The 25,857-nt window shown below is 41.2% G+C and overlaps 1 protein-coding gene across 12 annotated transcripts in view; it reads right to left on the reverse strand.

Moving 5' to 3' along the window:
• RANBP2 (RAN binding protein 2) overlaps positions 1-25,857 on the reverse strand; it is a 93,219-nt gene that overhangs the window by 58,457 nt on the left and 8,905 nt on the right. For 10 of the 12 annotated variants that reach the window (XM_036351057.1, XM_036351055.1, XM_036351066.1 and 7 more), the window contains exons 2-7: positions 8,762-8,829; positions 7,409-7,520; positions 6,506-6,658; positions 2,851-3,081; positions 2,356-2,501; positions 640-832 (exon numbers count right to left, since the gene is read on the reverse strand). In XM_036351057.1, the coding sequence (XP_036206950.1) occupies positions 640-832; positions 2,356-2,501; positions 2,851-3,081; positions 6,506-6,658; positions 7,409-7,520; positions 8,762-8,829 (903 nt within the window). Of the gene's footprint in view, positions 1-639; positions 833-2,355; positions 2,502-2,850; positions 3,082-6,505; positions 6,659-7,408; positions 7,521-8,761; positions 8,830-25,857 lie in introns of those variants that run through there. The other 2 variants (XM_036351056.1, XM_036351064.1) reach the window with 2 other exon arrangements.

Here is a 25,857-nt window from a genome sequence, read left to right on the forward strand (position 1 = left end):
GAGGCATTGATTGGACTGTCGGGACTTGGAGGGAAGGTAGGGGAGGGTGGGGGTAAGGGGGAAAGATCAACCAAAGGACTTATATGCAAGCATATAGGCCTAATCAATGGACATGGACAACGGGGGGGTGAGGGCATGAGCGGGGGGGGGGTGGGGGGGTAGAGGGTAACGTGGGGACAAGGACACATATGTAATATCTTAATCAATAAAAAATATATTAAAAAAAAATAAAGTTTAATTTCAGAAAAAAAAAAAAAGAACTTAAATCCTTCTGCAAAGTAAAGAGTAGCACTTAACACAGTGGGACAAATATAGAGTGGTCAAAGATCTATATGATATGAACTACAAGGAGGGGCCTGCTCTAATGGTAACTCTACAGTGAACCCTCTGCTTTCCCTCAAGTAAAGGTCACTCTCTAAAGCTAACAATTTTTATAAACTGAGCTCAATGCATTTTTTTTTTTTGCATACTGCTTATTTCTTTTCATTTCAAAATTAATGCGAACTCACTAAAAAAAAAACCACTAAAACTAAAAAAAAATTGGGGAAAGGATAAGAGCCAGCATCTCATAACCTAAAAATAATGGTTAACACTTTGACAGTCTCAGTGAAACTGCACCCAAAACTGAGTAAGGCTTACCTGAAATGCTATGAGATAGCACAATGCAGCCAGCTCAGAGAGAGCTCTCCACTGCACATCACTATGCTGACCCATCTTCAAAAGCAGAGAACCAGCATGCATGTAGAAATGTCCTTTTATTTCTAAGAAAATAGCTGAGAGTTCATCATTTCCACCCACACAAGATTTCACAGACTGAAGAGCACCATCAAAACTGTAATATTAAAATATTAAACAGATCTAAAATTTGTTGCACTGTGAATCATGGCTTCGATATTTAACTCAAAATAAATTTATTTCAAGCTTATCTTCCATATTCAAACTCCTAACAATCCATTCTTCTCTATTTTATAAATTATGAATCACCCAGTACTTATTTTTATTCCACATATGCCCTATACTTCAAGCTAAACCTCTAGAATGACCTATTACAAAACTTAGTTCAAGCCCTCCATTCATAGAAAAGATATAGATCAAATAATAAGATTACTTATTATGGTATACTAGAGGCCTGGTGCACAAAATCCATGCACTCGCGGGTGGGGGTTATCCCTCAGCCCAGCCTGCACTCTCTCTCAGTCAAGGAGCCTTCAGGGAATGTCCAACCGCTGTGGAGGCTGGAGAGGCTCCCGCCATCGCCACTGCACTCACCAGCCATGATCCCAGCTTCTGGCTGAGCAGCACTCCCCCAGTGGGAGTGCACTGACCACGAGGGGGCAGCTCCTGCGTTGAGCGTCTGCCCTCTGGTGGTCAGTGTGCATCATAGTGACTGGTCATTTTGCTGTTTGATCAATTTGCATATTAGCCTTTTATTATATAGGATTACATAGGATGTTTCATAATATACCAGGATAAAACTGGGAAACTAAATTTTCTAGTTTCTTCTCAATAATATGGTTTCATTATTTAATTCAAACTTGGAAGTTCTAAAATTAGGTATGCCTTATTCAAATTATAAGTAACAGATAAGATATTTCAGTTGTCAATATCGTAATTGCTCTTCTTACCATATAACTACAGAGTTAAATAAATTGTATTTCTCACTATTATTTGTAATCTATGTACTAATCAGTGCTTCTAAATCAAATGGTCCTCAGAGGCATGGATTTATTACAATGAAACTTTAAGTACAAAATCAGATAGCCATATTTGGCCCATAAGCCCTAGTTAAACCCTACACTCAACTAACGTCGTTATGCAAATCCAAGTGCTGTTTTTGTTTAATGGCATTTATTTTAACAAAAGAGACACTGGTCCTCAAAAATCAAAATTTAGGAAAACAGAAAAATCATGTATTATATTTTCATTATCTTGTTTCTAAGCTAAATTATTGTTTTCTGAAATACTACTCATGCTAACTATTTATACTAGAACATCTGACAAATGAAGTTTGTTCTTCGATTTTTTTTTCTCAAGATTCCATCATTTTTGGAAATAAAATATGGAATAGTTAGAACAGTCATTTTCGGCTTGATTCTATATTAAGCATGTCAAAATTGAATATTAACTATAAAAATAATTTAATCAAGCCTGAACAGTTTTATGTTCTCTAAAAATCAAAGTCGTATAAAACCAATTATAATATCCCCACACAAGAAGAATTCCTTCCAAGTGGTTGATCGTATTAAATATTACCCATGGGTACACTATAAAAATGCAGTAAAGATGTTTAGACCAATGAACTGAATTACTACAAAAAGAAAATTTGTGATTTACACTGAAGTCCACATAACATACCTTTCCAATAAATCTCTGCTTTCTTGTATGTCTCTAGTGGAGAGCGTGAGAAGCATAAGATTAGCATAGGCCAGAAGTAAGTCTTTATTGGTTGCTTGCCAGTTACTTTTATCAGAATCCAAACACTGTAAAGATTCCAGATATTCCTATTTTGTAGAAAGAACAATAGGTTATAAAACTTATCAACTGTTATAAAACTTATCCGTTTATGCCTACAAATTCCTTTGCCCTTTCCTATTTGTAAAACCACATTTTTACATCAGCCTATAAAAACATATAGCTATATAAGTGCATACACACACAACACACACACATAAATATGTCAATTATATTTTTCCAAACTATCAATTACAAATTGAGAACATCCTAATAAAAATTTCATTTCACAGGTGCTGTACATAAATAAAAGAAATTTTTATCTTGGGGAGCACTGCTTAAAGGCATGTATGGTAATTATCTATATAGAAGTGTAGAGACCCAGCAATGTTTACCTACCTTAAGGGTTTGTACAACACACAAATTCCATTCTAAACTTGAACGCAAAGCTACGTTTCTCTCTGCCTCGTGGCAGTGGGCCACAGCATCCTTCAATCTTTTATTTGAGCGATATAGCTCTACTAGTCGAATGTTCACATAGACATCATCAGGTCTTGCATAAAGTTCTGACTGAATCAAGTCAAAAAGTTTATTCCATCCATCTTCACCTTTACAATCTAAAAGCTGTTCCTAATTTAAAATAAAAAATCATTAATTTAGAAAAACACCTGTGCAATTTTAAACACATCATGGCTCCTGTGAGCACCATTCTACCGTGTCTAGCTTCAGTAAATTGAAACCAGAAATACTATCTTACATACTTTATTAGCCCCTTCAGAGTTGAAGCTAAACCTCAAAAAAGTTATGTGCAAACATCTGCAATTATATAGTTGTCCATTTCACCTCAAAGACTACTAGGACTACTACCCATCCTTGTACACCCATCCCAGGCATTATCAGAGCCTAGACCTCCCATCAATCCTCATACCAGGTCCTTATTCTCAAACTGCTCTGGATCTCCCCTAAATCTTACTCAGTCCCTTGCCCACTATGCTCCTACACTGGAGCTCCTACTGTTCACTATCTTCTCAGTGTCTTCACTCTCTGGTCTTAACTGAATGGTGTATAACTTGAGATAGCCGCCATCATTTCTCTGCCATGGAAGCTTTTTCTCTGCAAGTAGAGGAAGTGGGGTTTGTGACCTATTCACACCCACTGTCACTTCCAAATAATATTTCCTCATACCTGTTTAGAACCCTGCTCTCTAAAGGACATGCTATCCAGCTACTCCATCTATTCCTCCTCATTAGCAACTGGAATAGAAAACTCTCCCTTCATCCTTTACTGTCATTGGTTATTATCAATTACTGTCATTATCAACTGAAAGACGTACAAGGTATATAACTGCCTGGCTACTCAGTTCTTTAATTACCTCATCCCCACTGGTTCTACAACTCCAGCCCCAGCCATCCATTTGACATTGACAAAGGTCTGCAAAATATATATTTTGGTCATACCAATCAGACCACCACACTCCTCTTACTCTTCCACCTCACTAGGAACTCACATAACCTCACTGCCACATATATTTACATCTACTACATGAAAGCTCCATTCAATACAGTGACATCACCAAGTCTTAGTTTTCCATAAAACATACACACACACACACACACACACACACACACACACACACAGTCCTTTGTTAAGTTAAAATGCCATAATCCCAATATCCATAATTACTACTTGCTTACACATCCTCTCAATTAATTCCATGTCTTTCCTTAGAAGAAGCCTATCATCTGTGTTCTCTGTATCTCTACAATAACAGCTGTGCCACTAAGGGCATTTGGAAATTTAGGAAATCTCAAACTGGTAATGCCTAGAACAAATCCTACTGTACCTTTAATAGACTCACTTTCTCCATTCCTTAAAAATATAACTTCATACACCTCCTCTTTCCTCAAATTTCCCACACTTTCCTTCAACCCTCACTTTCAACTTACGATCACAATTCATTCTTCACTGAGAAAACTGAAGCCATCAGATGTAAATTCCATTCTGTCATATCTACTTATACTTACTTCTCTCTGCTCCCTTCACCTAGCAAAGACCAAGCTCTCTATAAGTGCTATTTTTTTCATTGCCCTCTCTCCTTACCAATCACTCTACTTCTTCTCGATCACTTCCATAAACTTACACTTGGCCTTTCCATATCTGCAAAAAGCCCTAGATTTCAAGTGTATGTTTAAAAAGAAATAAGTAAAGATGAACACCAATATGAATGCTTTTCAAAAACTCTACTCTCATACTCAAGATCTCATACCAATATTTTCATTCATTAAATAAATGCCAAAAAACTATTTCCCTTAAGCCTTAAACTTTAAAAACCAGAATTCCTTTGCTAAAAAGTTACATGTAAGAAAGGTTTAGCTTTAAACAACATCTTTAAAGAGTTATTAAACAAATCCGGGATCCTGCGGAAGCATCTCTCTAACTTTTGATACACGGCAAGAAAAATAATCTCCTATCATTATAAATGCTCCTTAATGTCACTGTCACCAAATGGACTGAACTGTCATGGCCAATAGGGGAATTGTGTTTGAGGCATAACACAAAGATAATAAATAGGGTAAAGAAATTTACACACTTAGACCTAACATTTTAGATTAATATTTTAAACCCAGCTGCTTCTCGTGGAGAGAAAAAAACTTAATAAGCCTGTATCATGACTGCAGTGGTGATGACATGAACTTATAGATTTTTTAAATATTTTTTATTGATTTTAGAAAGAGAGGAAGGGGAGGGAGAGAGAGAAAGAGACATTGATGAGAAACACTGATTGGCTGCCTCTTGCATGCCCCCTACCAGAATCAAGCCACAACCCGGGCATGTACCCTGACCAGGAATCAAAATGGCAACCTTAGTGCATGAGACGACACCTACCAACTGAGCCACACCAGCTGGGCATGAATCTATACATGTAATAAAATTTAAAAGAACTATACATAGACATTGTATCAATGTCAAATTCCCAGGTCTACATTATACTGTAGTTACGTAAGATGTAACCACTACAGAAAGTTGGATGAAGTATACACATGATCTCTCTGTGCAATCTTACAACTTCCAGTGAAAAACCTGTAATTATTTCCTAATAAAAAGTTGTTAAAATTCTATCAGAAACATGTATAATGAAGGTAGGTGGTTCTTAAAAACAATATACACTTAAAGTTCCATTTAGCTAGCACATTTGAAAAAACTTTATCCAAGAGTTATTTTGCAAACCAGTATATTATATTCAGTAAAGAATAAAAATCAGAATTGGTTAATATATAAGCAACAACTTCCTATCATTTTTAATAATTACCTGTAACATCATAGAGAAACTGTCATTGAAGTTTTGCTTGAAAACCTCACTATCCCATAACACAATCCTTTCCATTTTTAGATAGTAATAAGCCTAAATTGTCATCCTATGGATAATTTTTACCAAATGAAGTAAAAATTTTGTATCGAACAGCTTGATTTAATTATTAGCTCCACCATCTAGTTATAAAACTGTAAATCCCTAAAATGTTAATAATTGAATAAGAATGAGATACCATTTGTAAAGCATAATAGTGCTTAATAAGACAGCATATGCTCAGAAAGTTTTGAAGAAAAATATTTTTTTTGACATTATTTTTTAGAGGTATAATTGACATATGACATTGTATTAATTTAAGATATACAACATAATAATTTGATATATACATACTGGAAAATGATTTCCACAGTAAGTTTAGATAACATCACCTCACAGAGTTACAAATTAGTTTTTCTCATGATAGTAACTTTTAAGATCTACTCTATCAACTTTCAAATATACAGCATAGTATTGTTAACAGTCACCATGCATGCTGCATATTACATCCCCAGAACTTAACCATCTTAACACTGGAAGTTTATATCTTTTGACCACCTTCACCCATTACCCATCAACTCCCCACCCACACACACAATATTTTAATGTCTCCTACTGAAAAGTCATTTAACTCCAAATATTAGAAATAGTTGTGACTACCTTTAGTTTTCCCAACTGCTTTTATCATGTTTTATTCCTTTTTTTTACCTTTAATTTATAAATTGCAGGACTTCCTGGGAAAAGTTTAGCTGCTCTTTCAACCCAGTATTTTGCTCTTCCATCAGTAACATCATTTTTACAAAGCAATTCTGCAATCTTCAACACAAGATCTTTTTGTGTTGGGTTTAATTCCACTGAACGCTGATATCAGAAAATAAATAATAAATTAGTAGGGTTCCTAAAGTACAGATACTCATATATACACATGAAAAACTCTGTTCCTAAATGATAACATGCTATTTCAAAGTTATTACAATTAAACTTAATGTCCTGAAATATTTTTGAAGGTAAATAAAAAGTATGTTTTTAGTAGTTATGTCAGGAAGAAGGAAAAAAAGAAAGAAAACCACACATATAAGAACAGCATTTCTGACCACATTAGGCTTAAAATTTATAGGTATTCTTCTTTTCAAAGTGCTAACCTCGTAATTACAAATATAGTGTACTTTGGGCCAAATAATTTAAAATCAGTTCCATGCTGTGCCACTTGTTTTCTTTTGTTTTGTTTTGTTCATCCTCACCTGAGGATATTTTTCCATTGCTTTTTAGGGAGAGTGGAAGAGAGAGGGAAAGACACAGAGAAACATTGATGTGAGGGAAACACATCGATTGGTTGCCTCCTACGCAAGTCCCAACCAGAACCCAGGCCAGGGAGGAGCCTGCAACCAAGGTACGTGCCCTCTGACCAGAATCAAACCCAGGATTCTTTGGTCTGCAGGCCGACGCTCTATCCACTGAGCAAACTGCTAGGGCTAAGCTGTGTCACTTAATAGTACTGTGATACCTTGTTTTCATGACATCCATAATAAATATCTGAATTATTTATTATATAAATTACGCTGGGCATTGTGTTTGGCTGTACAAAGCCTAAATTTTAATCTTATAGTTTACCTTATAACATTCGACAGCTTTGTCTATGTTTTCCTCCACTTCATAAAGAAGACCAAGAAACCTGTGAGCTTTGGGATCCCTTTCTTGCACATTAATATATGTAGATATGTATCTGTTTAAAAACAATATTAAAAAAGTAATCTTTAAATAATCACATTTACAGTTATATTTAAATAAGTGAAGGGTATATCTTAAACCAAAGCAATCACTCAACTAATTTATATTATTATAATTACTGACTACCACTATTTAAACTAGAATATGAAGAGAACTCAAAGTATCAAACACAAAAGGATAAATACTTAAACACAAACACACATACAAAGCTGACAACATACTATTACCACTAAATGCTACATTTATCAAATGGTTTTTCCAGTGCTACCCACATATAATAAATTAATACATGAACTGTTTTTTCTTCCTGATTACATTTTGGAAAAACACTAAAGAGTTTGCATAAAAATCAGAAAGTGATGAGAGTAAATATTTTAAGTCATCATAATGTGAATACTAAAGAGCAACAATTTCCCAAATAACAACTAACAGAATGTATTTATCTTAAAACAAGAAAACAATATCTAACAGTATTGTGTATCCAGCTAAACTAGAGCAGAGAAAAAATTACTAAATATCGTATCAAATACAGGTCATTTTCATTTCTTAAACCAAGTAACAACTAAAAAATAAGGAAATATCTTCTAGATTCAGAGAGTAATATCCTAAGGGCAACAATGAAGCAAAAAGTGTCACATTAATAAGGAGGGTTAACAGCCCAATGCTATTAAATAAAAGTGCTCTCACTTTCCTTATCAGCATTTCCATCTTCCCATATATGCCTTTAATATCTACCTCCCTCTTCATTTCCTCCTTTCCACAACTGCAAATCAGCAAATCAGATCAACAGCCTTCTTGGCCATACTATGTGTGAGACAAAGCCTCAGTGTGACCTACTGAGTAAATTAAAAATCTATTATACAAGCTATACTCCTGTCCAGAAATCAAAGTTTAATTTTGTATTCACTGCTGTTTTCCAGCTGATTAATATACCAGATATGTAACCAGGAAGAAATTAAGATACAAGCATGGTTCTCTTTTATTCTAACCCAGGACAATCTTTAGAAAAAGTATTTTAAGGCAAACAATTTGCCTTTGGTAGGCATGCAGAAAATACTCATTCCAGGCTCAATCTCCAAGGAATCTAGGCTAGTCCTTAAGATCAGTCTTAGTGATGAATCCCTTATTTCCAGGACATACTTAGGAAGAACTGCTGAAAAACAGCAACAGTTTTTTACCCATTTCAAAGAAGAACATGATTTTGAAAAACTAAAGCATGTTTAGTTTGGTACTTACTTTTTAGCAAGATCATATTCTTTAGCTTCATAGTACAGCTTCGCAAAGTAGAATCCTTTCATTGATTTCTAAAAAACATTAAAAGTTCTTTATTTTTCATATTTTAAATTTTGAAAATTTTTCGTAAGAACTAAATCTGTTCTAATAAAATTCATATTAATATATTTCATTTTTGTTCACTTAAGAGGTAAATGAAATTGCTTGTAGAAATGCATGTATGCTCTGAAAGCCACGATTCCACATAATAATCCTATGTAATAAAAGCCTAATATAATATGCTAAATATCCGGTCATCCAGTCAGCCATTCAACCAATCAAAGTGTAATATGCTAATAATATGCTAGGGCCACTCAACTGCTCGTTATGATGTGCACTGACCACGAGGGGGCAGTCGACTAGTCGCTATGACGTGCCCTGACCACCAGGGGGCAGATGATCTGACCTGTAGGTTAGCTTGCTGCTGGGGTCCGGCTGACCAGAACTGAGCAAGACAGGCTGGACACACCCTGGAGCCCTCCAGCGGTCCCTCCCTAACCCCGATTGTGCACCAGTGGGGTCCCTAAACCTGGCCCTCTCGCAATCTAGGCTGAGGGACCTCCCCTGAGTGGACAAATTTTGTGCACTGGGCCTCTAGTTTTCATCATAAAACAAAGCAAATTTAAGTACAGCAACATAAGATCATTATCAGAAATTAAGAATTTATGTCAGTGCCCTGGCCAGGTATGGCTCAGTTGGTTGGGCGTCATCTCATACACCAAAAAGGTTCTGGGTTGGATTCCTAGTCGGGGCACATATCTGGGTTGCAGGTTTCATCTCTGGTGGGGGTGCATGTGGGAGGAAAACCATCAATGTGTTCTTTCTCTCTCTCTCTCTCTCTCTCTCTCTCTCTCTCTCTCTCTCTCTTCCCCCCCCCCCAGCCACCTCACCTCTCTCCTCTCCACCCCCCCCCACCTCTCAGTAAGCATATCCTCTAGTGAAGATTTTTTTAAAAAGAATTTATGATTGTTTCTTTTTTTTTTTTAATATATTTTATTGATTTTTTACAGAGAAGAAGAGAGAGGGATAGAGAGTTAGAAACATCGATGAGAGAGAAACATCGATTAGCTGCCTCCTGCACGCCCCCCACTGGGGATGTGCCCGCAACCGAAGTACATGCCCTTGACCGGAATCAAACCTGGGACCCTTGAGCCTGCAGGCTGACGCTCTATCCACTGAGCCAAACCAATTCGGCTATGATTCTGTTTCTAAGGCAAAAGCTTTAAAAATCATTTGGTGCCACTCTCTTACTTTACATATAAGTAAACAGATACTTTGGGATGGATGGGGAAGTATACCAGTAACCTGTATTCTACCACGTGAAAGCCTTTACAGGTAAGAATAAGCAACTACTACTTCAGACCTATTAAGGCACAGGGGATTTATTCCCTGATCCAGGCAGTATTCTCTGTACAGATCAGTATTTTATACTTAGGAATTAAAAGGCAGAAATAAACACTGAATTCTTCTGGTAATAAGCCAAGCCCACACTCTGGCTCTTTTATTTCTATACTAGAAGCCCAGTGCACGAAATCACGAAACTCCACCCACTAGCCGCCCCGCCTCGCTCGCAGCCCCACCCACCCACATGCACCCACCCACCCGCACCAGTCTTTGGCCATTACAGCATTAGGGCCACGGGCTTTTTATATATTTATAGATGCTCCAAAGTCCAGAACGTCGGGACACAATAGCTAGTTTTATATACATGTCATGGGAGTATACAGCCATTAAATATCTTATATTTTTAAACTATACAAGGACACAGAAAAAAAATCAAGGTACTAAGTGAAAAACAGTAGTCTACAAAGCAGTATATTTTCATTTACTGATAGGCAGTTAGACAGACATGAGCAGAGCAAGGATGATAGATCAGTACAGAAGGTCATCAGGGTGGAAAGCCCTGGGTACCAGACAAGGGGCAAAACAGAGAAAGCATGGGCCTCATCCCCAGGTTAATCTTTCCTCCTAACATATCCCTGGTTATGCAGTTTGAACTCTTTGATCGTTCATATTGATGATCATGGCTTTAGACCCTCTGATCTTTTCCTTCCTCATAACATCTAGGCTTCAGTTGTATTTCAGCTCCAGGCCCAGAAAAGCAGCAAAACCAGACAAGTAATACCATGGTTGCCTCAGGACTAGCTACAATGACTAATGACCCCCTGGTTCCAACCAATTAGTGGAGACCAGGACCGTGAAAGAGCACACCTGGAAAGCTTATGAGTATTCTATTGCGACCCTTCACTGAGACCTTCCCTAGGATTCCTGCCAGCAAGAGATAAATACCTTTGACACAAAGGACCCCATTCCCTTCCTCCTCTTCTACCCCTCCAGGCATATATCTCCTAAACTCCAAAGAACCCCACAAGACTTGCAACCAGGGAAGCAATGGGAATGGCAGCTTGTTCTGGGCTAATAACCCCCTAAACCTGTCTTCAAGGCCCTCTTTTTCTCTGACTTCCCAGTGAACCAAAGCTGCCCAACCTAGGCTCTCCTATTTGCATCTTCCTTGTTTCACTGTCCCAAATGTCTTTTTGCTGCAGCCAATAAATTCTTGCTGGTTTTGTTGTACTTTGTTTCTTTTTTTAAAAAAAAATTTTTTTATTTCAGAGAGGAAGGGAGAGGGAGAGGGAGAGGGAGAAAGCGAGAAAAACATCAATGATGACAGAGAATCATTGATCGGCTGCCTCCTGCACACCCCCTACTGGGGATCAAGCCATAACGCAGGTATATGTCTTGACCAGGAATCGAACTGTGACCTCCTGATTTATGGGTCCATGATCAACCACTAAGCTATGCTGGCAGGGCTGCACCTTGTCTCTTGATTAAGATCTTTCAAGAAGACTAGAACCAAGGTCTCATTGTCTCCCTGGTAAAAAAAAATTTATCTGTAAAAACTGCATATTCAGGCCCTGGCCAATGTGGCTCGGTTGAGCATCGTCCCATGCACCAAAAGGTTGCTGGTTCAATTCCTGATCAAGGCACAGGCCAAGGTTGTAGGATCAATCCCCAGTAAGGGGTGTGCAGGAAGCAGATGATCATTGTTTCGCTTTCCCATCAATGTTTCTGTCTCTATCTCTCCTTTCTGTCTCTCTAAAAATTAATTTTTTTTTAATAATTTTTTTTAAATATATTTTATTTATTTTCCACAGAGAGGAAGGGAGAGAGATAGAGTTAGAAACATCGATGAGAGAGAAACATCGATCAGCTGCCTCCTGCACATCCCCCACTGGGGATGTGCCCGCAACCCAGGTACATGCCCTTGACCGGAATCGAACCCGGGACCTCTCAGTCCGCAGGCTGACGCTCTATCCACTGAGCCAAACTGGTTTCGGCTAAAAATTAATTTTTAAAAATCTTTAAAAAATGCATATATAGGATCTATTCATTGTGCCTACTGTTCACCAGGCACTTTCTGGGGAACTGAAAGTCTCTGTCTTCAGAAAGCCTGTATTTTAGGAGAAATGAGAAGCAAATAGTATGGGAGGACAGTGTACTATTTCACAGTATTTCATCAATTATCTGCAATATGCCAACTTTTAACAAAGATAAAATCAATATTCATCTCACAAACCACAGATATTCTAACGCTGCCTGTTTAGTAAGAAGTGTTTCTCCTTTTTTAGTTGGTAATGGTGGTGGGGCACAAACAATGGCATTATAAATTCTATAAAACTAGAGGCCCGATGCACAAAATTAGTGCAAGAGTAGGCCTTTGGAGCCCCGACTGGTCCCGCAGCCCTGCCCTCCACCCACTGGTCGTTCCAGAAGGTTGTTCCGCCTTCCGGTCTAATTAGCATATTAGCTCTTTATTATATAGGCCTAGAGGACTGGTGCAAGAAATTCGTACACGGGGGGGGGAGAGGGGGCGGAGGCGGGGCGTGTCCCTCAGCCCAGCCTGCACCCTCTCCTATCTGGGCACCCCTCCAGGGATGCCTGGTGGGATTGGGCGTAAACGAGCAATTGGACATCCCTCTCACAATCCAGGACTGCTGGCTCCCAACCACTCGCCTGCCTGCCAGTCTGATTACCCCCTAACCACTCCCCTGCCAGCCTGATTGACACCTAACTGCTCCCCTGTCTGCCCGAATGCCCCTAACTGCCCTCCCCTGCTGAACTGATCCCATCAACTGCCCTCCCTTGCAGGCCTGGTCACCCCCAACTACCCTTCCCTGCCAGCCTGGTCACCCCCAACTGCCTTCCCCTGTTGGCCTGGTCACCCCCAACTGCCCTCCCCTGATGGCCTGGTTCCCCCCCAACTGCCCTCCCCTGCAGGCCTGATCGCCCCCAACTGCCCTCCCCTGCAGGCCATCTTGTGGTGGCCATCTTTGACCACATGGGGGTGACCATCTTGTGTGTTGGAGTAATGGTCAATTTGCATATTACCTCTTTATTAGATAGGGTGAGAGGCAAGGCTGTCAAAAAAAAGGTCTCATTGCCCTAGCTGGTTTGGCTCAGAGGACAAAGCACTTCAGCCTGCTAACCAAAGGGTCTCAGATTCAATTCTGGTCAAGGTCAGGTGCCTGGATTGCAGGTTCAATTCCCAGGCCCTAATCAGGGCATGTGCAGGAGGCACCAATTGATGTGTCTCTCTCACATCGGTGTTTCTCTCTCTCCCCCTCCCTCCCTTCCACTCTCTAAAAAAAATGTATCCTTAGGCGAGAATTAACAAATAAATAAATAGATGATAAATATAGATAAATGGCATATTAATGTGCCTAAGAAGTAACTAAGTCAAAGTAACATGAAAGAGGTTCTGTCTAAATGCTTCCAAGAATCCCCTTAATAAGACAGCACAGCAGATGGAATTTCAGATAATTCCCCACCGCCTTCCCTGACTGAAGCATGCCATCATTATTTATCACAAAATCCTATTTATTTCCATCACTACATTTATAAAAGTTGTAATTATTTGTATTGCTTTTACTAGCATGAATGTTTGTCCTCAAAACTGTAGGCTCTATCAGGATAGGGCCCCTGTGGCTTATAACTACCACGGATCCAAGAACATTATCTCACGGGTGATATATATTCAATATTTACTTAAATACAGATAAATTTGTGTACTCACTGATTATGACCTTATGATAAACTAGAGGCCTGGTGCACGAAATTTGTGCACGGGTAGGGTCCATAGGCCTGGCTGGCGATCAGGGCCGATCGGGGCCTTCCGGCTGCTGGCTGGGGCTTTCTTCGTTCCACGCTGCCCCCTGGTGGTCAGCGCACATCAAGCAAGCGATTGAACTCCCGGTCTCCGGTCAAACTCCCAAGGGGGGACTTTGCATATTAGCCTTTTATATATATACTAGAGACCCGGTGCACAAAAATTTGTGCACTCGGGGGAAAGGGGGCCCCTCAGCCTGGCCTGTGCCTTCTCACAGTCTGGGACCCCTCGGGAGATAACGCCCTGCTGGCTTAGGCCTGCTCCCGGGTGGCAGAGGGCAGGCCCAATCCCTAGGTGCAGCCCCTGGTCAGGCTCAGAGAAGGGCCGATTGGGGAGTTGGGGCGCCGTCCCGTCATGCACAGAGCAGGGCAGATTGGGAGGTTGCTATGCCACCCTCAGTCACGCTCAGGGTAGGGCCGATTGGGGGGTTGGGGCACCGCCCCCTGTCACTCTCAAGGCAGGGTCGATGGGGAGGTTGCGGCGCCACCCCTGTCACGCACAGAGCAGGGCCCATCAGGGGGGTTGGGGCTCCTTACCCTGTCACGCACAGAGCAGGGCCCATCAGGGGGTTGAGGAGCTCCCCCCTGTCACTCACAGAGAAGCGCCGATAGGGGAATTGGGGCACCGCCACCTGTCACACACAGAGCAGGGCAGATCAGGGGGTTGGGGCGCCACCCTCTATCACCCACAGAGCAGGGCCGATCAGAGGGTTGGGGCGCCGCCACTCTCACACTCAGGGCAGGGCCGATGGGGAGGTTATGGCTCTACCCCATCACACACAGAGCAGGGCCCGTAGGGGAGTGGGGGGGGGTGGGGCGCCGCACTCTATCACCCACAGAGCAGGGCCAATCAGGGGGTTGGGGCGCCACCACTCTCACACTCAGGGCAAGGCTAATGAAGAGGGTATGGCTCTACCCCGTCACACACAGAGCAGGGCCCGGGGGGGCGGGCGGTTGGGGCGCCGCACCCTGTCACACACAGAGCAGGGCTGATCAGGGGGGTGGGGAGCTCCCCCGTATCAGGCACAGAGCAGGGCTGATCAGGAGGTTGGGGCGCCTTCCCCTGTCACAAACAGAGCAGGGCGGATAGGGAGGTTGTGGCCCCGCCCCCTGTCACACACAGAGCCGCAGGGCGATCAGGGGGTTTGGGCGCTGCCCCCTGTCACGCTGATCCTGGTGCTGGGAGGCCTCTCAGCTCCGCTGATCCCGGTGCTGGGAGGCATATTACCCTTTTACTATATAGGATAGAGGCCTGGTACATGGGTGGGGCTGGCTGGTTTGCCCTGAAGGGTGTCCTGGATCAGGGTGGGGGTCCCCACTGGGGTGCCTGGCCAGCCTGGGTGAGGGGATGATGGCTGTTTGCAGCTGGTCACACACCCTTCAGGGTGGGGGTCCCCACTGGGGTGCCTGGCCAGTCTGGGTGAGGGGCTGAGGGCTGAAGCTCCCAACTGCTCTTTTTTTTCTTTTTCTTTTTATTCTTGGCCAGCTTTAGCTCTGGCTCCAGCTCTAAGGCCTCTGCTGCTGAAAGCAGGTATCTGGTTTGTTTGGGTTCTATAATCGAAACAATGTATAACTCCAGCTCTGAGATCCCGGCTTGCTAAAAGCAGGTTTCTGGGGTTTTGTTTAGCTTCTATATTTGTTACAATGTTTCAAACTGCAGGCTCAGAGGCCGGCAAGGCAGGCGGGGAACGTTGGTTTCCTCCGTCACTGAAGCAAGCAAGCCTCATGTTAGTTTCAAGCTGCCTGGCCTCCGGCGGCCATCTTGGCTGACAGTTAATTTGCATATCACCCTGATTAGCCAATGGGAAGGGTAGCGGTCGTACACTAATTACCATGTTTCTCTTTTATTAGATAGGATAGATAGAAGACTTTTAAAACTTGATTAGTTCAAAGTATATAAAAATTTGATGTTTTTGCTACATTACCAATTCTCCTCCATAAAGTTTCTATCAATTTAGTTCTCTACTCAGTATTCTATGCCTAAATAAGAGTGTATATTCATCAATACTGATTTTTTCCATTTCTTCAATCGCTGCTAATTTGATAGGTACAAGTACCACTGAGTCAACCTAGCATTTCTCTAATTAATAAGATAGTTTTAATAGTCACACTCAAATATTTATAGTATAATTTATTAATGTACTTTAGCTATTCCAATTTTGAGAGGACAGAGAAAAAAACTGAATAATTTTTTAAGAGTTCTTAACCACAATGATATTTGAGGGTTTTTCACAGTTTTCCTAGGTTGACATTTGTCTCAGTGCTTAATGAGTTTGGGAAATAAGACTTCAAGTTTTACACAGTAATAATCTTTACTGTTTACTTTTTCAGATTACAAGATTTTTAAAAAGGCCTTTCTCATTTGAGATACATGAAGTATTCATCTACATTTTCTTTCAGTTTCTCCAAAATTACTGTTAAGTCTGAAACATTTTGGTAAATAATGTAGGCGAAAGCCCTATTTTTTAAACAAATAATTAACAAGTGTCAATTCTTCAAGCAGCATCTATTAAATAATTCATCTCTTCACACATATATACATAAACGTTTTACATATCATTCATAATTGAATACATATATACAATCATGTATGTTTACATGTAAGTAACATGTATCACAGTAGTGATACTAGGGCTAGGAGGAAAGAAATAGGATTCTTTTGTTATTACAAGTTACTCATATTACCAATGAAATAATGCAGTGTTATTTGAAAGCAGACTTGGTTTACATATAAATGTATATTGCAAACTCTAGGGCAAGCACTAAACAAGTAAAATAATAATACATCTTGCTGATAAGCTAAGAAAAAAGCAAAAATGGAATCATAAAATGCTCAACTAAAAAACAGTGTGGTTCAGTTAGTTGAGAGGCATCCCATGCACTGAAAGGCTGCTGGTTCCATTTGTGTTCAGGGCACATACCTAGGTTGAGGGTTCGATCCCTGGTTGGAGTTCGTACAGGAGACAACCAATAGATGTTTCTCTTTCTCTCCCTTTCTCTCTGAAAATCAGTAAAAACAGATTTTAAAAAACACAAAGGCAGAAAAAGAGTAAAAAACAAAACAGGAACAAACAACAAGGACAACAAAAAGAAAACAGCCACAAATATAGTAGATATGAATCCAACTATATCAATATCACCTCTAAATGCACTAATTAAAAGACAGCATTGTCAGAGTGGATCAAAAATTATGATCTGCCGGTGTGGCTCAGTTGGCTGAGCATCATCCCATGCACCAGAAGGTTGCAAACTCAATCCCCAGTAGGGGGCATACAGGAGGCAGCTGATGGATGTTTCTCTTTCATGTTGATGTTTTTCTCTTTCTCTCCCTTCCTCTCTCTCCAAAATAAAAAAAAAAGTATGTTCCAATTACAGGTAAAAGCAAAAACCCTCTTAACATGTTAAGCGCCCAGCTTGTTTTGTCTTCCCGACGGAAAGTATAGTGTCAATCACCGGTAACTGATTAGGCGCTTAACGTGTTAAGATTTCTTTCAGATAGCAAAAACACATATAATGCAGGTCTTTCATTAATGCAAACTTTCAATAGCAGGAATACTCTTTGCTTTAGCCATTTCAGCTTGCAAAATGTTTCATAGAAACACTAAGTACATATAGCTGACCCTTGAATAACATAGGGGTTAGGAGAACTAACTCCATCCCAGTTAAGAAACCATGTTTAGCCGAAACCGGTTTGGCTCAGTGGATAGAGCGTCGGCCTGCGAACTGAAGGGTCCCAGGTTCGATTCCGGTCAGGGGCATGTACCTGGCTTGCGGGCATATCCCCAGTGGGAGATGTGCAGGAGGCAGCTGATCGATGTTTCTAACTATCTCTCTCCCTTCCTCTCTGTAAAAAATCAATAAAATATATATTAAAAAAAAAGAAAGAAAGAAACCATGTTTAAGTAGCCCACATCCCCACCCCTGCAAATGCAGATTCTCAAATTCAGATCAAAAGTAGTTTCAATCCTCAGTTGGTTGAATGCACAGATTCAAAACCCAGGGATACAAAGGGCTGACTGTATATTTATTGAAAAAAAATCTGGACATAAGTACACCCACGCAGTTCAAACCCATATTGTTCAAGTGTCAACTAACTGTATATGTTATCTACAAGAAATCCAAAGTAAATATTGAAACACATAGATTAAGCCCAGCTGGTATGGCTCGATGGGTGTCGTCCCATGAACCAAAAAGTTGCTGGCCCACCAAAAGACTGCTGGTTTGATTCTGGGTCAGGGCACATGCCCAGATTTCGGGCTCAATTCCCGATGGGGTTGTGCAGGAGACAGCCAATAGATGTTCCTTCTGCTATCATGTGATTGTTTTTCTTTCTCTCTCCCTTCCTCCCTCCCTCTTTAAAAATCAATAAAAATGTTTTTTTTTTTAAACATGCATACAGATTTTTAAAAAATGTTGGAGCCGTGGCTGGTTTGGCTCAGTGGATAGAGCATCAGCCTGGAGATTGAAGGGCCCCAGATTCAATTCCAGTCAAAGACACATCCCAGATTGCAGCTCAATCCCCAGTAGGGGGCGTGCAGGAGGCAGCCGATCAACGATTCTCTCATCATTGATGTTTCTCTCTCTCTCCCTTCCTCTCTGAAATCAATAAAAATATATTTTTTTAAATGTTGTAGAAAAATACATTAACTGGAACCCTGGTCACAGTGTACTCTGTGGTTAGAGCCCCACACACTGAAGGGTCGCCAGTTTAATTCCCAGTCAAGGGCACGATTCCCAGTCAAGGGCATGTACCTAGGTTGCAGGTTCACTCCTAGCCCTCAGTCAGGACACATGCAATGGAAAGGGTATCCTCAGGTGAAGATAAACAAGACAAAAAAAATAACAAAAAAAAACCACACATTAACTCAAAAAAGATATATGTGCCCCCAGGTTCAGTGCCAATGGCCAAGATATGGAAACAACCTAAGTAAGTGTCCATCAAGGAAAACTGGATATAGAAAAGGTAAGTATTTATATACAAGTGGAAAAATAATAAAATCGTGCCATTTGAGACAACATGAATGAACCCTGAGAGCATTATGCTAAGTGAAATAAATCAGACAGATATCACATGACCTAACTTACATGTAGAATCTTTTTTTATTATTATTATTTTTTTTTAATATATTTTATTGATTTTTTACAGAGAGGAAGGGAGAGAGATAGAGAGTTAGAAACATCGATGAGAGAGAAACATCGATCAGCCGCCTCCTGCACATCTCCCACTGGGGATATGCCCGCAACACAGGCACATGCCCCTGACCGGAATCGAACCTGGGACCCTTCAGTCCGCAGGCCGACGCTCTATCCACTGAGCCAAACCGGTTTCGGCACATGTAGAATCTTTTAAAAAATAAAAATTAAAGAAACCAAGTTCATAGATGATAGAACAGACTGGTGGCTGCCAGAAGGGGTGGGGGAGAGGGTAAAATAGGTGAAGTGAGTCAAACGTATAAACTTCCAGTTATAAAATAATGTCATAGGGTTGTAACTTACAGCATGGTGGCTATAGTTAATGATACTATAATGCATATTTGAAAGTTGCTAAGAGAGTAAATCTTGTAAGTTTTCATCACAAGAAAAAAAAGTTCGCCCTAGCTGGTTTGGCTCAATGGATAGAGCATCACCTGCGGACTAAAGGGTCCCAGGTTCGATTCTGGTCAAGGGCACATGCCTAGGTTGTGGGTTTGAACCCCAGTAGGGGACGTGCAGGAGGCAGCCAATCAATGATTCTCTCTCATCATTGATGTTTCTCTCTCTCCCTCTCCCTTCCTCTCTGAAATCAATAAAGATCCTCCTATCTAATAAAAGAGAAACATGGTAATTGGCGTACGACCGCTACCCTTCCCACTGGCTAATCAGGGCAATATGCAAATTAACTGCCAGCCAAGATGGCGGCCAGCAGCCAGGCAGCTTGAAACTAACATGAGGCTTGCTTCCTTCAGTGACGGAGGACTCCAACATTCCCCGCCTGCCGATGCAGGCCTCTGAGCTGCAACTCTAAGCAACTATGTAACAAATATAGAAGCTAAACAAAACTCCTGAAACCTACTTTAGTCTGCCAGGCTTCAGCCAACAGGATCGCAACATTCTAAGCAAAGGCCAGAAACCTACTTTCAGCAGCGGAGGCCTAAGAGCTGGAGCCAAGCCTCAGAGCTAAAGCTGGCCCAGAATAAAAAAAAAAAAAAAGAAAAAAGGAACGGTTTGGAGCTTCAGTCACCCCTAGCCTGAAAACAGTCCTCAGCCCCTCACCCAGACTGGCCAGGCACCCCAGTGGGGACTCCCACCCTGAAGGGTGTGTGACCAGCTGCAAACAGACATGATCCCCTCACCCAGGCTGGCCAGGCACCCCAGTGGGGACCTCCACCCTGATCCAGGACACCCTTCAGGGCAAACCAGCCGGCACACACCCGTGCACCTGGCCTCTATCCTATATAGTAAAAGGGTAATATGCCTCCTAGCACCGGGATCAGCGTGACAGGGGGCAGCACCCAAACCCCCTGATCGCCCTGCGGCTCTGTGTGTGACAGCGGGTGGGGCCACAACCTCCCTATCCGCCCTGCTCTGTTCGTGACAAGGGAAGGCGCCCCACCCCCCTGATCAGCCCTGCTCTGTGTGTGACAGGGTGCGGCGCCCCAACCACCCCCCCCCCCCACGGGCCCTGCTCTGTGTGTGACAGGGTAGAGCCATAACCTCCCCATCGGCCCTGCCCTGAGTGTGAGAGTGGCGGCACCCCAACCCCCTGATGGGCCCTGCTCTGTGCGTGACAGGGGGCAGCGCCCCAACCCCGATTGGCCCTGCTCTGTGCGTGACAGGGTACAGAGCCCCAACCCCCCTGATGGGCCCTGCTCTGTGAGTGACAGGGGGCAGTGCCTCAACCCCCTGATACGCCCTGCTCTGTGTGTGACAGGGGGTGGTGCCCCAACCTCCCCATTGACCCTGCCTTGAGTGTGACAGGGGACGGTGCCCCAACCCCCCAATCGGCCCTACCCTGAGCATGACTGAGGGTGGCATAGCAACCTCCCAATCTGCCCTGCTCTGTGCATGACGGGACGGCGCCCCAACTCCCCAATCGGCCCTTCTCTGAGCCTGACCAGGGGCTGCACCTAGGGATTGGGCCTGCCCTCTGCCACCCGGGAGCAGGCCTAAGCCAGCAGGGCGTTATCTCCCGAGGGGTCCCAGACTGGGAGAGGGCACAGGCCGGGCTGAGGAACCCCCCCGAGTGCACAAATTTTTGTGCACCGGGCCTCTAGTATATATATAAAAAAAAGTTCTGTAGCTATGTATAGTGACAGATGTTAATTAGACTTATTGTGGCAATCATTTCACAATCTATACAAACAAGGAATCATGTTGTACACCTGAAATAACATAATATTGTATGCTAATTATACCTTAACTAGAGGCCCATTGCATGGATTCATGCACTGGGAAGGGCGTGACCTGCGGGGATCGGCCCACTGTAGGAGTGCCACTCATCTAGGTCAGCCAAGCAGCTGTGAACCTGCCCTCTGAGCAGCTGCTCCCGCTGTAGGAGCATCGCTTATCCCAGTCAGCCAAGTGGTGTTCCCACTATGGGAGTGCACTGACCACCAGAGGGAAGCTCCTGCATTGAGCGTCTGCCCCCTGGTGGTCAGTGTGCGTCATAGTGATTGGTCGACCAGTCATTCTGCCATTTGGTCGCTGGGCTTTTATATATAGAGGTAATAAATAAATAAATATGAATAGTTGGGGAAAGATATACCAATCTAATACTAGTCAAAAGAAAGCAAGAGCCCTAACTGGTTTGGCTCAGTGGATAGAGCATCGGCCTGCGGACTGAAGGGTCCCAGGTTTGATTCCGGTCAAAGGCATGTACCTTGGTTGTGAGCACATCCCCAGAAGGAGGTGTGCAGGAGGCAGCTGATCGATGTTTCTCTCTCATTGATGTTTCTAACTCTCTATTCCTCTCCCTTCCTCTCTGTAAAAAATCAATAAAATATATTAAAAAAAAAAAAAAGAAGAAAGAAAGAGAAGCTATCTTAATTTCAGGCAGAGAAGACTTCAGAGCAAGGAAAGCTACTGGATGAAGAGAAGCATTACATATTGATGTAGTAGTCAATTCTCCTAGGAGACATGAAAGTCCTTAATGTGGTATGCGCCTAAAAACACATGACTAAAAGGATAATAAAGGAAGATTATGAACAACTCAATGCCCACAAATCTGATAACCTAGATGACATGAACCAATTCCTTAAGAGACACAATCTGCCAAAATTCACACTAGGAGAAATAGCTGGCCTGAACAGGCCTATTTTTATTAAAGAAATTGAATCAATAATTAATCACCTCCCAAAACAGAAAATCACCACGCCCAGATGGGCTCACTAATGAATTCTATCAAACATTTAAGGAAGAAATTACTCCAATTCCCTATAATCTTTCCGAGGCTAAAAACAAAGGAAACACCTCCTAACTCATTCTGAGGCCAACACTACCTTAATATTAAAACCAGACAAAGACATTACAAGAAAAGGTAACTGCAGACCAACAATGCTCGCAAACATAAATTCAAAAAAAAAAAAAAAAACCCTCAAGAAAATATTAGCAACTGAATCCTAAAATGTATAAAAAGAAGTATATGTCATGAACAATTGGTATTTATCCCAGGTATGCAACACTAGCTCAGCAAAAAACAATTAATGATGCAATCCAGCATATCTACATCTGATTCCCAAGTTTACGTAGAATAACAATAATAGCCACCAAGATACTGAAGAAAGTTGGGAGGACAGACACTACCTGACTTCAACACAAAGCTAGAGTAATCAAGACAATGTGTGATATAAGCGAAAGTATAAACAGTAAAATCAGACAGAACAGAGTGCCCAGAAATGAGTCAAATAACTGCAACAAAGGAGGAAAGACAATATAATGGAGAAAAGTCTTTCAACAAAGGTTAGAACAATTGGACATCCACGTGCAAAGTAATGAATCTAGACACAGACCTCACACCCACCCTTCACAGAATTTAACTCAAAATGAATCACAGACCTAAATGTAAAACACAAAACTATAAAACTCCTAGTAAATAACATAGGAGAAAATCTAGATGACCACGAGTTTGGCTATAACTTTTTAGATACAGCACCAATGGCACAATCCATGGAAGAATTAATAAGTTCTATTTCATTAAAATTAAATTTTTCTGTTCTACCAAAGACACTGTCAAGAGAATGAAGAGAAGCCACACCCCAGGAGAAATTATTTGCAAGGAACATCTGAGAAAGGCCTATTATCCAAAGTACACAAATAACTCTTAAAAATCAACAATAAGAAAACAACCCAATTAAAAAATGGGTCAAAGTCAAAGACCTGAACAGACACATCACCAAAGAAGACATAGAGACAGCAAATAAACATATAAAAATTAAACAAGCTAATGTGGAGGGTACTACCCACGCCAGGTGGCTCAGTTTGTTGGAGCATCCTTCTGTACACCAAAATGTTGTAGGTCCAATTCCCGGTCAGGACACACACCTAGGTTTCCAAGTTCGATCCCCAGTCAGGGCATGTAAGGGAGCCAACCAATTGATGATGATCATGTTTCTCACAGCAATGTTTCTCTCTCTCTCTCTCATCCGCCCTCTAAAATAATCAATCCTCAGGTGAGGATTTTTTAAAAAGCACAATGAGGGGACATTATATTCATTCCTATTATAAGAGCCAAAATCCAGAACACTTTCACCACCAAATGCTGGTGAGGATGTGGTGCTACAGGAACTCTTTCATTGCTAGTGGGAAAGCAAAATGGTGTATCCACATAGGAAGACAGTTTGGCTGTTTCTTATAATACTAAACATATGATTCATCAATTGTGCTCCTTGGTATTTACCCAGAGGAGTTCAGAACTTGTCACAAAAACCTACACACAGCTCAGCCAGAGCGGCTCAGTTGGTTGAGCATCATCCTGTGCGCTAAAAGGCTGCTGGTTCTATTTGGTCAGAACACATACCTGGGTTGTGGGTTCAATCCCTCGTCAGGGTGGGTGATGTAGGCAACCGATCAATGTTTTTCTCTCACAGCAATTATTTCTTCTCTCTTGCCTTCTCTCCCTCTCTCTACCCCCATCCTCTTCATAAAATCAATGAGGGAAAAAAACACATCCTCGGGTGAGGATTAAAAAACAATGACAGTGTGGTACTAACATAAGAACAGACATGTAGGCCAATGGAAGAGAATTGATTGTTCAGAGATAAACCCATAAATCGATGGTCAACTGATTCCTGACAAAGGTGTCAAGTCCATTCAATGGGAAAATAATAGCCTCTTCAATAGATGATGATGGTAAAACTGAACTTGCAAATACAAAAGAATGAAATTGGACCCCTTCCTCACAACATATACAACAACTTAAATATAACAGTTAAAAATCATAAACTCTTAGAAAAAAACAAAAGGGTAAGTTTTCATAACCTTGGATTTGGCAATGTATTATCAGACATGACCCCACAAGACATGAAAGAAAAAAGTGGGTAAAATGAAATTCATCTAAACTAAAAACTACTGTGCATCAACTGAAATTATAAAGAAAGTGAAAAGGCGACCTACAAAATTATAAAATTATTTAGAAATCATCTTACATATATAAAGAATTTCTACAAACCAACAACAGAAACCAAATATGCACTTAAAACCAAGGCAAAGAACCTAAACAGACATTTCTCTAAAGATATGCAAATTGCCAATAAGCCAGGAAAAGGTGCTCAATATTATTAGTAATTAAGAAAATGCAGCCCAGCCAGCGTAGCTCAGTGGTTGAGCGTCGACCTATGAACCAGGAGGTCACAGTTCGATTCCCGGTGAGGACACATGCCCGGTTTGCGGGCTCGATCCCAACGTGTGGGGTGTGCGATCCCAATGTGTGGGGTGTGCGGGAGGCAGTCGATCAATGATTATCTCTCATCATTGATGTCTCTATCTCGACCTCTATCTCTCGCCCTTCCTCTTTGAAAGCAATAAAAATATACTTTAAAAAAAAAAGAAAGAAAATGCATATCAAAACCACCATGGGAAACCACCTACTACATTAGCTTCAAGAAAAAATTTTTTTTTAAAGAAGAAAGAAAATAGCAAAGTTTAGCAAGGATGTGGAGTAACAAACCATTCTTCTTACATTGCTGTGAGATAAAATGGTGCAGCCATTGTGGAAAAGGTTGGTGATTCCTCAAAAGCTAAGCATAGACTATGGCCCCATAACTGTACAACCTGATAAATGTCCCCCCAAAAAATGGAAAACAAGGTCTCAAACAGATTTGTATACCCATATTCACAGCATCATTACTTATAATAGCCAAAAGGTGAAACAATCCAAGTATCCTTCAACAGATGAATGAATAAACAAAATGTGGAATATGCACATAATGAATTATTATTCAGTAATAATAAAGAATAAAATTTTGACACTGGCTACAACATGGATGAATCCTTAAAACATGCTAAGTGAAATTCAAAGCCAGAAACAAAAGAAAATTGTATGTGACCACTTATATGAAATATCAAAAATAGGCAAATTCATAGAGAAAGAAAGAAGATTAGAGGTAACCAGGGCTAGGGGGAGAAGGGTAACATGAGAGTTATTGCTTAATTGTTACCAAGTTTCTGTTCAAGGTGATGAAAAGTTTTACAAAGACAGTTGACCCCTGGGTGTGTAGGGGTACTGACCTCCCATGCAATCAAAAATCCATGTATAATTGGACTCCTCAAAAACATAACTATGTAGATAATGGTGATGGCTGAACAACATTATGAATGTAATTAATACAACTGAATTATATACTTAATGGTGGTAAAAATGGCAACTTTTGTTATATATATTTTACCACAATTTAAAACATCAATAAAGTAACATACCA

Source organism: Myotis myotis, unplaced genomic scaffold, assembly GCF_014108235.1.
Source record: "Myotis myotis isolate mMyoMyo1 unplaced genomic scaffold, mMyoMyo1.p scaffold_m19_p_2, whole genome shotgun sequence".
Taxonomy (NCBI): Eukaryota; Metazoa; Chordata; class Mammalia; order Chiroptera; family Vespertilionidae; genus Myotis; species Myotis myotis.